General features: G+C 46.4%; 1 protein-coding gene and 1 long non-coding RNA gene across 24 annotated transcripts in view; one reads left to right on the top strand and one right to left on the bottom strand.

Annotated features, from left to right (window-relative positions):
- Positions 1 to 12688, top strand: part of LOC128584216 (small G protein signaling modulator 1) — an 81134-nt gene that overhangs the window by 27789 nt on the left and 40657 nt on the right. For 22 of the 23 annotated variants that reach the window (XR_008379658.1, XR_008379659.1, XR_008379657.1 and 19 more), the window contains 6 exons: positions 1957 to 2109; positions 4880 to 4947; positions 5213 to 5358; positions 5475 to 5606; positions 8342 to 8466; positions 11654 to 11721. Coding sequence is in view for 20 of the 23 variants with exons in the window: in XM_053589251.1 (XP_053445226.1) it covers positions 1957 to 2109; positions 4880 to 4947; positions 5213 to 5358; positions 5475 to 5606; positions 8342 to 8466; positions 11654 to 11721 (692 nt within the window). In the remaining 3 variants the exon portion in view is untranslated. The remainder of the gene's footprint in view (positions 1 to 1956; positions 2110 to 4879; positions 4948 to 5212; positions 5359 to 5474; positions 5607 to 8341; positions 8467 to 11653; positions 11722 to 12688) is intronic. The other variant, XM_053589263.1, reaches the window with a different exon arrangement.
- On the bottom strand, positions 850 to 11663 carry LOC128584252 (uncharacterized). Its single transcript, XR_008379669.1, has 3 exons — positions 10832 to 11663; positions 10369 to 10414; positions 850 to 1307 (listed from the first exon to the last, which is right to left on the bottom strand). It is a non-coding gene; the product is annotated as an uncharacterized LOC128584252 (long non-coding RNA).

The following is a 12688-nucleotide window of genomic DNA, read 5'->3' as shown; positions in this document are numbered from 1 at the left end:
CATGGGCTGTTAACTACCCTATCTTTTGCATATGCACCTTTGTTGGAAATTAGTAAAATCCTTCTGAAGAAGGCAGAGAGAGGCTGCATTATCTCAGTCTCATTACTTGGCCTGAGTTAATGTATGCCTTCTCCAGGTACTTTCTCACTTTGTTTTAAATTTGTGTATCTTAAGTATAGTTTTCCCTGAGGGCATTCAAACCAGGTGGGAGTTCACTTTGGAAAAAACCCCTGACAGTGCGGCCCTACTCCAGATTCCAACAGTATTTATTGAGACTCAAAGAAGTGTAAGAGAAAAAGTTATAAGGAAAACGTTACAATAAACGTTACCCTGTGCAGCAGGATCCAAGATGTGCAGAGGTGACTGTTTTCCTGGGTTGATGTATCTAGTGTAGGAAATTCGTGCTTTGACACCTACTGCTTGTTAGTCTGACAGGTATCTGCCTTAGCTATTTCTGCCTAGCTAAGTGATTAATTAGTTGTGGATATGCTTGCAACTGTTGCTGCTAAAACACATGCCTTATTCTGCTATGCGTGTGATTACTACCTTTGTTGCGGTTCACATGCCCTACTCCATCTGACCCGGACATTCTGTTCCCTTTGCATATCTTGAGATGTCTTCCTTACATATGTCCCACACATATCATTTAGGACTCACGATACCTTTTCAGTTACACTCATATAGCAAGCATTAACCATAGTAAATACTGCAATGATTATATTCTGTAATTTCTTTATAGTAAAGAAATTACTGCAAGAAAATTCTGCAATTTTCTTGATAATAGAGAAAGATACAGCATGAATCTAAAGGAGATTCATACAAGGAACAACTGAATTTTGTTCTCCCACAGTACACTCTTAGTAAGTGTTTTATTTGAAAATAAAGTGAATTGACTACCTTGTACCTTTAGGATCACAATATGGAGGGGAAGATAGAAAAGTGAGCAGGAAGTTAGGCTTCAGAGGCTGAAGGAGCAGCTGAGAGGGCTTCCCGTAGGAGGTGATACCCTTGCTGAGACTCAAAGAGTGAGAAGGAATGAGCCTGGGAGTGAGGTGGGGAGGAAAACCAGGAAGAAGCAGCATCCGTGAAGGGGCTTCCCATGAGAGCCTGGAGCCTCAGGAGTCTGCAGATATCTCTGGCTGGCTGGATCATGGAGTGAAAGGAGGTGGTAGTAAGGAGAGGCCTGGAGAGGTGAACGAGGGCGAGGTCCTGGGGTGCCCTGCAAGTCATGTTAAAGAGCTTGCTTCTCAAGGGCATGGGGAGCCACTGAAGGATCCATAGTGCAAGTCTGTTTTTGGCCCAGCACTCTTTTGCAGGAGAGGGAAGGAGAGAGAGATCAGTATGAGAATCTGCCTTGCCCATTAACAGTGTATGAAAGTGTCTTTTTAACCACATCTGCACACTCTCTAGGTATTATTATTTTTCCAGCTTTTAAAACATTTTCAGAATACTATAAGGCAGTAGTTCTCAACCTGTGGGTCGCGACCCCTTTGTTCCATTTGTAACTACACGGCAATTAGGAAGATTGAGAACCACTGCTACAAGGGTATATATGTTGTATGGATTACTTTTGTATGGCCTGAGTCAGGATTTTGAGTGTGCCCACCACCCAGATAGTGTTCACTGTACCCATTAGGTATGATTTCACCCATTCCCTCCTCAAAAACCACAGTGAGATATCACTTAACCTCAGTGAGAATGGCTTTTATCAAAAAGTCCCAAAACAATAGATGCTGGTGTGGATGCAGAAAGAAAGAAACACTGTTGATTGGGACTGCAGATTAGTCCAAGTCTCGACCCATCATACTTGAGGAGCAGTATGACCTCTTGTTGTTTAATTGCCATCCCTTCATTTCCTACAGAGACTGAACAGTCATTTTCCTATTTGTATGGGATTTGTCCTGTGGATTTCTTCTTTTGTGAATAATCTATTCTCCTCCTCTATTGGTCGTGAAGGAGAAACCAGATCCAGGGCCTCCAGGAGAATGTGCGGAAGCTGCCGAAGCTGCACAACCTGTCCCCACTCGCCATCAAGCACCTGTGGATCCGCACCGCATTGTTTGAGAAGGTCCTGGACAAAATTGTGCATTACCTTGTGGAAAACAGCAGGTGAGGAAGTCTGCAGCCTGCATGTGTTCTGCCTCCACCTGCTGGCTTGTATAGGAATTGCACCCCCCTTGCGCAAAGCTGCTTTCTTTTCTCCCTTGACCACGCCCTTCAGTTTGAAAGTGTCTCCTGGATGTTTGACCATGAATTAGGCTAGCTTAGAACCTTGGGAAGATTCAGGATTTAGGGCGGGGCATAAGGATCTTGGGTTTCTTCCGCTGGATAACTGTGTGCCCAGGGAGAATCACTTATCCTCTCTCTTCCCCTGTTGTCTCTTTTGGTGAATGGGATAGGGATTGTAGCAACTCCAGAGAAGAAATGAGAAGGTAATTTGGCAAATACACAGCATTTTGAAAATGCATAGGGACCCTTTTTACATTTTCTCCCTTAGCTCGAATTAATCTGATGTGAGGGTTTATAGTATGAATCCCCTTAGGCAAACATTCATGCATGCATTCAGTCATCCAATAAATATTTAAAGAGCATCTGCTGCGTTCGAGGCAGCAACCGAAATGTCAGGGATGCAATGGTGTTGCCTGATACATTGCAGAGCTTGTATGTTATCTCAAGAGCAGTGGGGAGCCACTGAAGAATCTATAATCTAAGACTCCCCTTAGCCAGCCTGCCTCTCCAGCCTCCAAGAGAGTGGGCAGAAGAAGAGGGAGAGATCTGAGAACTTCCCCATCTTTCAGCATATAAAAGTGCTAGTTTAACCATGTCTTCAACCCAGTGGGTATTATTCTTATCTTTTCATTCATTGCCTCTTTGTGAGAGAAATAAGTGTGAAAGTACAGAGCAAAGTCCTCGCAAAACTCACATTCCAGCATGGAACACCAGCAAATATGAACTAATCATGGTGATAGGATGTGAGGAGTGTTCCAAACTGGGTGTGCTGGTGTTTCATCTTTTCTGTGTGGTCAGGAAAAGCATTCTGGATTGTGCAACAATTAAGCTATTACATATGCATTAGCCAGGTGAAGGGGGCATGTAAAAGAGTGTTTCTGGTGGAGGGAACAGCAGGTATGAAGGCCTAGAGGCAGAAGCAAAACTGAAAAAAATCTAAGGTCTGGGTCCGCAGTTCAGTTCTTCACTTCTAGGAAATGGTAACATGCCTCTGCTCCCCGTCCTGTGAAGGGTCTGGGGCCTCTTTAGTTACTGCCTTTGCCATGTGACCTCTTGATTTCCTGTTAAGTCAGTCAAAGACGTAGTAATTTATTTGAGCAGCAGTGTCAACCTGCTATTTTTTTCATTTTAAACTTTTTAATTTTAGATTTACACAGAAGTTGCAATATTAGTACAGAGAGTACTAATTGCCCAACCCCAGTGATAACATCTCACATAACCATAATACAATGATCAAAACCAGGAAATTGACATTGCCACAATACTATTAATGAATCAGAAACTTTATTTGTATTTTGCCACTTTTTACATGAACTCATTGAAAAAATATATTTCTATGAAGTTTTGATACATACACATATATAGTTGCATGTAACCAACACCACAATCAGGTTTCAGAATCTTTCCAAAGAAACTTATTACCCTAAGGAAACTTTGTGGGGCTACTTTTTACAGTGCCGGCTTGGTTCTGACTCCAGCTGCTGTTATTTGAGGCAGCATTTCCAAGGTTTACAATCATAGCACTGTGATGATTTTTGTCATGGAAACTGGGTGGTGCTGCAGTGGAAAGTGTCTTGATGTATTATCTTGAAATTTGACCCCCAAATGTATAACCTTGTTATTGAGCAAGTCTAGAGCATCTCCATTCTGGGTCGTCCAGTATCCTAGGTGATAGAAGATTTCTTTGGAGTAAGATTACAATAATGTTGCCACTGTTCAGTGAGAATTTCCTGATGTCAGGTTCTGTACTGTTGCTGTATTGGCAAGTCACCATTTAGTCCTTCCAACAACCCAGGTAAGTTGTGTCATTCTTTGCATTTGAAGATACTGAAGCTCAGAGAGAGGATATGCTTGCTCAGGGACACAACAGCCAGGCAGGGAATGGCAGATCTGAGCTCCTTCCCAGATTCTGTGTCCTTTACTTCTTGTTATATGATGGCAAGAGCTGAGCCAGCTAGCTGTGGCCCAGGCAGCATCTTCCATTCGGCAAGTTACTACGTTCTCTAAGATCCTTTGGGAGTTTGGAATGAAGTCCTCTTCAACCCAGAAATCCTATAAATTCTGTTTGTTTCTAGACTGTATGAGTTTTCAACGAATTCACACCTACTCAAACAAACAAAGGAATTCGCACAATAACTCAAACAAATCAAAAAACATTCATCATGGATGTTGTAGGGATGGCATCACGTATTATTTTGCAGAGCCAGATCCAGGGAGCATTTGGGGGCACCTCAGGCCAGCATTATCAACATTAGTCATCAGGGCAGGAAAGCCTATTAACATAGCCTTTCAGTGCACCCTGCAGCTGAACAACATTTTATTGCCTCAGTAATAGAAGGACCGACATCATCTGCGTCTCAAATGGAAGATGTGTGGAAGCAGATAGAATCGGGCAGGCTTCAGCTGCCTTCTAATTATTACTTCTGTTACCCTCATAAAGGCTCTGTTGTAACCATGTATTAAGGAGGTGCATACTGAGCACCATGCTAAATGCCCAATGAGATAAATAATTATTATCCCCATTTTACAGATGGGGCAGGTGAGGCTTTCAGTAGAAATGGGATGACAGGTGGAGATTGAACCCAGCCTTACACTGAGTGTCCTCTGCTGGTCCCCATCCAAACCTGCATGTCCTTTCCTCTCTTGCTAGTAAATACTACGAGAAGGAAGCTCTCTTGATGGACCCTGTGGATGGCCCCATCCTTGCATCTTTATTGGGTAAGTGGTCTGGTGCTTGGAGCTGCATCCAGACTTCTGCTCTTGAGTCTCCAGAGCACTTTCTCAGGACCTTTTTCATCCCCATCCAGCTTCACCCTTTCAAACTTAGCAATTTAATGTCTCTTGCTCCCAGAGCCTTGTTCTTTGCAGGACCCTGGGGCATCCTAGCTGGCTGGAGGACAGGGCAGTGAGATGGGATGATGGGAGACAGGAGGATGGGCTTCCCGGGGTGTGGATGGATTCCCAGCCCCCGTGTGCTTCACAGTGGGGCCCTGTGCCCTCGAGTACACCAAGATGAAGACTTCAGATCACTTCTGGACCGATCCCTCAGCCGATGAGCTAGTCCAGAGGCACCGCATACACAGCTCGCGCCTGCGGCAGGACTCACCCACCAAGAGGCCAGCCCTCTGTGTGAGTGGGGTGGACAGTGGGGTTTTGGGAAGGGTTTGACATGGGGGCAGAGAACAGGGTAGGGATCCTGAAGGTTGCTCCAGGCCTCATCCCTCTACCTTCCCTCATATTACCAGATCCAGAAGAGGCACTCAAGTGGCAGCATGGATGACCGGCCATCCCTCTCTGCCCGCGACTATGTGGAGTCTCTACACCAGAACTCCCGTGCCACCCTGCTCTATGGCAAGAACAACGTTCTGGTTCAGCCGGTAAGGGTTCATCTTAGGCTCAGATTTTGTGCTGAGGGTCTGGCTCCAGATTATAGAGGAGAAGTTCCCTCTGGGTCCAGGTTGCTCATCCATTCGTTCAACCACCTGCTCATCTGTCCACCCATTCATCCATCCATCCACCCATTCATTCACCTACCAATCTATCCAATCTCCCATTCATCCATCTACCCACCCACCCATCCATCTATCCATTCATCTATTCACCCACCCATCCATCTATCCATTCATCTACTCACCAACCATTCATCCGTCTATATTTATATCCATCCATCCATCCCTTCATTCATCTGTTTGTCCATTTATTTTCCAGTCTGTCTGCCTGCCCCCATGCCCACCTAGCCTTCTCTTCATCTATCCACTCTTGTTCTCACTTTCTCATTCAGCAAATGTTCATTTGGACCCGTTAGGTGCTAGATGCATGGGATTTCCAGATCATCATCCTTATAAGTAATATTTATTGAGTTGGGCACTGTGTGAAGTGCTTGTAACTATACTAAGTCATTTAAACTTCACAGCAACCCTTTGAGGTAGGCACTATTATTATAACTGGCAATACTGAGGCCTCTACAGGTGAAGTAAGGGGCAGAGTTATGAGTTGAATTCAGGCCAGCTGGTGCCAGAGTGTGCCACTGCTCAGTCACCTTTGATGCCCCTGCACCTGGCTGGGCTGCACAGATGGATGGTGAACTAGGCACACGCAGCCCCTGTCCTCATACAGTGTCTCCTCTGACTATCCCCTCCCCAGGGCCATTTGATCACAGGGTCAGCATAGTATTTGGGCTCAATTAGGAGGAAGCAGAGGGAGTACTATCAGCCACTCCAGGTCTGTGGTCACAGTTTCAGTCATTAGGGGACCCTGAGCAAGCCACTTCCTCCTCTTCAGCCACGATATTTGCATCACAATAGGTACAAGATTCTGTTTTCTTAAATCTAAGAAGCCATGTATTTAAGCTTATGGCATTATGGTGTAATGCCATATACACCATTTTTTAACATAACCATTGAGAAATTTAAAAATGCTATTTAGAGCATACTTGGAAATTTTAGCTCATGCTTTTTGAAAGCGATCTTTGAGATTTATTTTGAGATTTATTTGATATAGTTTTTTTAGTCATACATCACTTTCATAAGTAGACATCAGGGAAAATGTCATTGAAATACATTTGTTAAGATATCCCTAAAACTTCTTCCAGTTCAGAGTTCCACCTTCTGTAACACTTTTTGGCTAAGTTATTGATAGCCTTTTTGACTAAGAGTTATTTTTCCATATAGTGTTTTTCTGTTCCATCAAGAGAAGGGATCAACAAACTATAGCCCATGAGCCAAATGTAGCCCTCCACCTGTTTTTACAAATAAAGTTTTGTTGGAACACAGCTATGACCATTAGTTTATGTATTGTCTATGACTGCTTCCAGGCTGTGACGACAGAGTTGCGTGGCTGCAACTGAGTCTGTATGGCTCACAAAGCTAAAAATATCCCCTCTCTGGTGTAAAGAGCTCCTGATCCAAGAGCACAGGAAGTGCAGCATTTCTTACAAGAGTGTCTGCTCTTATTTTCAGGGTGGTTCTTAAGTCCTGTAAAGCACTGGTTGTTGCTTTGCAAGAAAATGTAGAATCGTGGGCCTCCCTGCAGGGATGAAGAATAATGTGCCTCCTTTGCCAGTATTACATTAGCACTCTGCTGCTCTGTTCCCAGCCTTCCTATTCACGATAGGTTTTCAACTCAAAGCTGAATCACTGTCTATTGTTTCTGACGACTTCTAAAATAGCCCCTATACTCTGCTTGCGAAATGGCCGCCACGCGCAAAACTTAACTGAAGTGACGCCAGTGCATCAACAGCTATGGTAGAGTTTGTGCAAGATCGGGAGATGACAACTATGTCACAGTTGTGAGATGCCACTTATCATAAGACTCATCACCATTTCAGGGACATTAAAATGTGAAAAAGCAAGCTGTGCCCCTTTGGACCAATGAAACACTGCCGTAGTACTCCCTCGTGGTGTCATAAACGTGGGATTAAGTTGACGCATGTGAAGACTGGGCCATGCTTGGTACAGCCCTGGTGCTCAGACAATGTCACTTGTCTGTCTCTGCAGGTCGTTAAGGTGACTTTGGTGGAGGGGCTCCCTCCTCTCCATGGGGGAGAGATGGTAACATTGCCTTCTCCTGCACACCCACTTGGGCTAAAACAAAGCAGGGCAGAAGTCCTCTAGGCAAACTCTGGAAAGGCTGAGGGTTGCATTGGTCAGCTGGGAGTGTAGGGGGACATTGGGAAGAAGGTTTCTGAGTAGGGTCTGCAGGACTGACCATAGAGCTTGGCTGCTGTCTCTTTCTCCCCTTAGACTGGCCAAGCTGAATGCCTTCTGTTTTGATAAGGGTGATGTTATAAGGGACACAACCCCCTTCCTGGTCCTAAAGGAACTTTGAGGAAGGTCCTGTCAACTTCAAGAGGGAAACACAAACATGAAAGTGTTGAGGGGTGGTGGCATTCACAGGTGGATGCTAGAACCTAGCCTGCAAGGTTGGCTGCAGGTGGCTCTGCTCAGCGTGGCCACTGGAAGAGGAGGCTCAGGGTCCTCCAAGTGGCCATAGCCTGGAGGCAATAACCTGACCTCTTGGTTTTGGTTATGTGTTCTTGAGCTAAATGGGCCTAGGCTGACATCCGCTGTGACTCCATCACTGTGGCCCAGCCTGAGTCCTCCTCTCTCTGCAGAGGGACGATATGGAGTCTGTGCCAGGGTACCTGTCCCTGCACCAGACAGCTGACGTCATGACCTTGAAGTGGACGCCCAACCAGCTGATGAATGGATCCGTGGGGGACCTGGACTATGAGAAGAGGTAGAACTCTGGGCCCACTACGTTCCCCTGGGTCCCTCCACTCCCTCTTGGCACACAAGAGCTGTCCTACAGGACCAGGGAGGCTTGTGCAACACCTCTGCTGGCTACTTTAGCTGGTTATGGCCACGGGGCTCACCCTCTCCGCAGCTGGGACCCAAAATGTTCAGGAAGCTACAGAAACCAACAGGAAGACTCTTAGGACTTGGGGGTTAGTCAGTGCCCTGGGACAGATACCACTCAGGGAGCGCAATCTTGACAAAGATCTCAGAAGCCTGTGAATGACAAAATACTCTCCAGTCTCAGCCACCACTGCTCATCACGCAGTAAAACAAGGAGGCAGGAGATGGTAGTGAGTGGCTGCCTCTCCTGCAGGATCCTGTGATTTTTATGATATTGCAAAGGCTTTGGGGGTCACATTGAAAGAACGCCAGGAAAGGAACTTCCCTGCTCCAGTGCCCATGTTCCAGCATAGTCAGGGAGATCAGAGGAAGCCATAGAACCTGTCTACATAGCACAATGTGTGGGATTTTGGCTACTGCAGGTGCCAATCCCTTTTTTCTTTTATATTTTCTTGCTTGTTACAAACCTTTTAGTGATGAATTTCATTTAATGATTGTCACCCTGGCTTGAGTACAGTGGTGTTATCACAGCCCACTGCAACCTTAAACTCCTGGACTCAAATGATCTTCCTGCCTCAGCCTCCCTAGAAGCTGGGACTACGTGTGATGAATTTTTAATATAAAATCAGACAGAACTCAGGGTCCCATCACCTGGCTCTAATGGCCATTAACCCACACACTTCTTTCTCCCCATACATTATTCTGAGCAACATGCCAACCTTACATCATTTCATCTATAACTATTTTAATGTCAGATAAGGACTTTTTTCAGGAAATATAACCAGAATGTTATCATTGTGTTCTCTTAAACAGTCAGGTCTCAGAGTGATTAATAGTGTTCTCTAAGCTAACAGGTCACGTCCTGTTCACAGGTCACCATCTGTCCTCAGAGATGGTTGGTAGGTGGTACAGTTGGTCCTGGGCTGAGGCTAATAATAAATTGGCTCCAGCCAGACTCAGGAGTGTACAATCAAGAGGCCGTCTTAGAGGAGCAGGGCAGGGGTCAGGGAGATGCCGTTGGCCTGGAAGCTTATCTCAGCCTCTTTATCTTCGACCTGCTATCAGGCCTTCCCTGATTTTCTTGCAAAGTTTGGATCACACTAGCCTAACCTCCTTTGTAGTGTTCGTTTGAAAACTCTGGTCACATAATGAGTCTGTGCCCACTCGTGTATCTATTGTCTCACTTCAAGCCCTGTATTCTTGAAGGCAGCGTCCTGACATGCTCATATCTCATGCCCAACACCTGTCACAGATTGGAGCACATAGCAGGTGCTCAGATCGTCCTTGTGAAATGAAGCAGAGAAGTCAGGGGGCCTGGGTTCACACCCCAAATATTTACTGAGCGTCTGCTGTGTTCTGGGCACTGTGCTTGGTACAAGGGAGATAGCCATTGAATAAAGGGACAGTCTTTACCTTCCCAGAGATCACATTATGTGGGGAAGTGTGTTATGGGACCAAGTCCCTGCTCCACCCTCACTTTGCTGACCAAAGTCCCCCTCCTCCTGGGGTATGTTGCTTCCCCACTCTGGGCCTCCAGTTTCCCTTTCTGTCAAAGGAGGGAGGAGGACAAAATGGTCTCCCCAGAACTCAAGGGACTTGAGCCCCAGAGGATCTGCAGGGGCTCCTCTCACACTGAGGTATCTTCCTCCCAACATCAAAGCTTTCAACAGCCCGAGGACCCTGTTTGTTGCTTGGACTTAAGCCCAGGGCTGTGGGGGAAACTTTCGATGCTAAACTCTTAAGAAAGGCATTGGATTCATTGATACCCAGGCCCCCTACTCACCAGCTCAGGTCATCCAGACTGTCTGTTTCTGTACCTTTTTCTCTGTCTGTAAACAAGAACATAGTAAGTGTTTCAATATTGAGTCCTAGCTGATTCTGACCTTACAAGGTCACAGCCCGCAGGCCTGAGCCCTGAACCCCCATCTTTCCTTGTTCTTTTTACCCAGGTTTTGCTGGAAGAGAAGCAGCCAGGGGAGTGGTGTGTAGGGAAGGAGTTTGTCCAGGGGCTCCAGCATCCCTTGGGGGATCAAGGAACAATGAAAAAAAAAGGAAGTGTCCCTTATCTGAGATTGTACAACGTCACAGCCCACAACTGCAACCGCTTGTCACAGCCCACAACTGCAACCGCTTGTCAGGGCCCAGGACTGGCCAGGTCTGGGGCCTGCTTATCTAGGTTCCTGAAGGGGACCTCTGAGCTATGTTGCTCGGGAACAATTACCCTTAGGTGCCTGAGGGCTATTTACCTTAGCAGAAGGGAGAGAGAGAGATCATCTTTGAGGGTGAAGTAGTCTTAGAAGAATAGAACTCAGTCTTTAGCAGAGCTTAGTGATCTTCAGCAGAGAGACACCGAGCTGGTGTTCTGCAGGCAGGAGGAGACACAGTGAGAGTAAGCGGGTCCATGATAGAATGCGCATGCTCCCAACTGCCTTCTCCTCCAGCCTAATACAAGGCTGATCTCATGCCTCTCAACACCACAGGTGTAGACACCACCAATTCACTAATGCTGTCATCTCGTGGCTCATGTGAATTGAAAAATCCATGGGCAGTGGCTTCAGGCTTGCCTGGATCCAAGGGTTTAGGTGGTGGGGACCTTCTCTTTTCCCATCTTTTGGCTCTTCCTCTCTGTTGGCATCATTTTCAGACTATGGTACCTTTCACCTGTGAAAAGACTGCTGTCCTTGCCACAACTTCCCAGGGGACGGAGGGGAGCATATCTTTCCCAGTCATTCTAAAACAATTCTGAGATTTGAGACTCCTGGGCAATGCCTGGGTCACGGAGTCATCCTTGCACTGAGCATTGTGGCCAAGCCTGGGTGCAGTGGAGTCCTGGAGTCCTACAGGGGAGAATGGGTGGGGTCGGCCTCACCTTAGCTACCTGGGCTAGGAGTAGGGCAGGGTACTTCCCTTGGAAAATTAAGGTGCTGCGACCAGAAAAAGGGGAGATAGGATCTGGGAAGGCTGAGACACAGATGTTGGGCCTGGGCAGGTTCTGGTGAGAAGGGTGGAGGATCCCATGGGTGAGGTGGGAAGACATCCTGTGAGCCTGACCCTCCCTTCCCTTTTAGCGTCTACTGGGACTATGCCATGACTATCCGCTTGGAGGAGATTGTCTACCTGCACTGCCACCAGCAAGGTAGGGGCTGTAGGGACAGCAGGGGGGGCTGGGCATTCCTCTTGGTTTCCCTTCCTATCTCCACCTGTGGGCATTCCCTATTCCCTGTGCAACCTCAAACAAGTGACTTCACCTCTCTGAGCCTCAGTTTCTCTGTCTGTAAAATGGGGATTATAACAGTACCTTCTCAGGGGGTTGTCGTGAAGATCAATTGATGGGTGTTAAAGGGCTGAGCATCACACCTGTGATGTTTGCTGCTGACACTTACTGAGCACTTATAATGTGCCAAGCACAGTTCTAAGTATTCATGTGGCTTTTATTTGTCACAATGACCCAGTGATGGGGTGACATCATTCCCACTTTAGAAGTGAGGAAGCAGCTTGGCACAAAGGCACCCAGCCTATAAGCTTCAGAGCCTGAACTTGAGCCCTGGTCTTTGTGACTCCAAAGTTAGTTCTCTGAAGATCCGGGACCAAAAACTGTAGCACTCCTTTAAAGCTGGAAAAAGATGCAGTCAGAACAAGCAGAGGCCATCCTGCTTTAGAAAGCAAGTGCTCTGTGCCTCACCAAAGCACACAACACAGTGGGTTAAGCCTTTGTAATGAGGCAGACCTGGGATCTGATCCAGGCTCTGCCACTGATCAGCTGTGTGACCTTTGGGAATTTGCTTAGCCTCTCTGAGATTTGGTTTCCTCATGCGTAAAATAGGCAATAATAGATATGCCTCTTAAGAATATTGGGAGTATTACAATAAGACAATGCCTTTAACAGGATGTGCTGATATAAAGTAAGTGCTAAATATATGCTATCCAGAGTCAATTACTGCTCCAAGGAGTAAGGCTGGAGGCCTGCCTACAAAAAGCTGTCATGTAGATTTCTAGAGGAGTGTAGAGTGTTTGGGGACATCTTTTTCTTATGGTGGTTAACTTTAGGGAGGTCAGCCACGTTCTTCTTGACTTTGTCCCATAGTTACACCACCATAGTTGTC

This window comes from Nycticebus coucang, chromosome 4 (assembly GCF_027406575.1).
Source record: "Nycticebus coucang isolate mNycCou1 chromosome 4, mNycCou1.pri, whole genome shotgun sequence".
In the NCBI taxonomy this organism is placed as follows: domain Eukaryota; kingdom Metazoa; phylum Chordata; class Mammalia; order Primates; family Lorisidae; genus Nycticebus; species Nycticebus coucang.
Note: the sequence above shows the minus strand (reverse complement) of the source record. Positions and strands in the feature narration are given on the sequence as shown.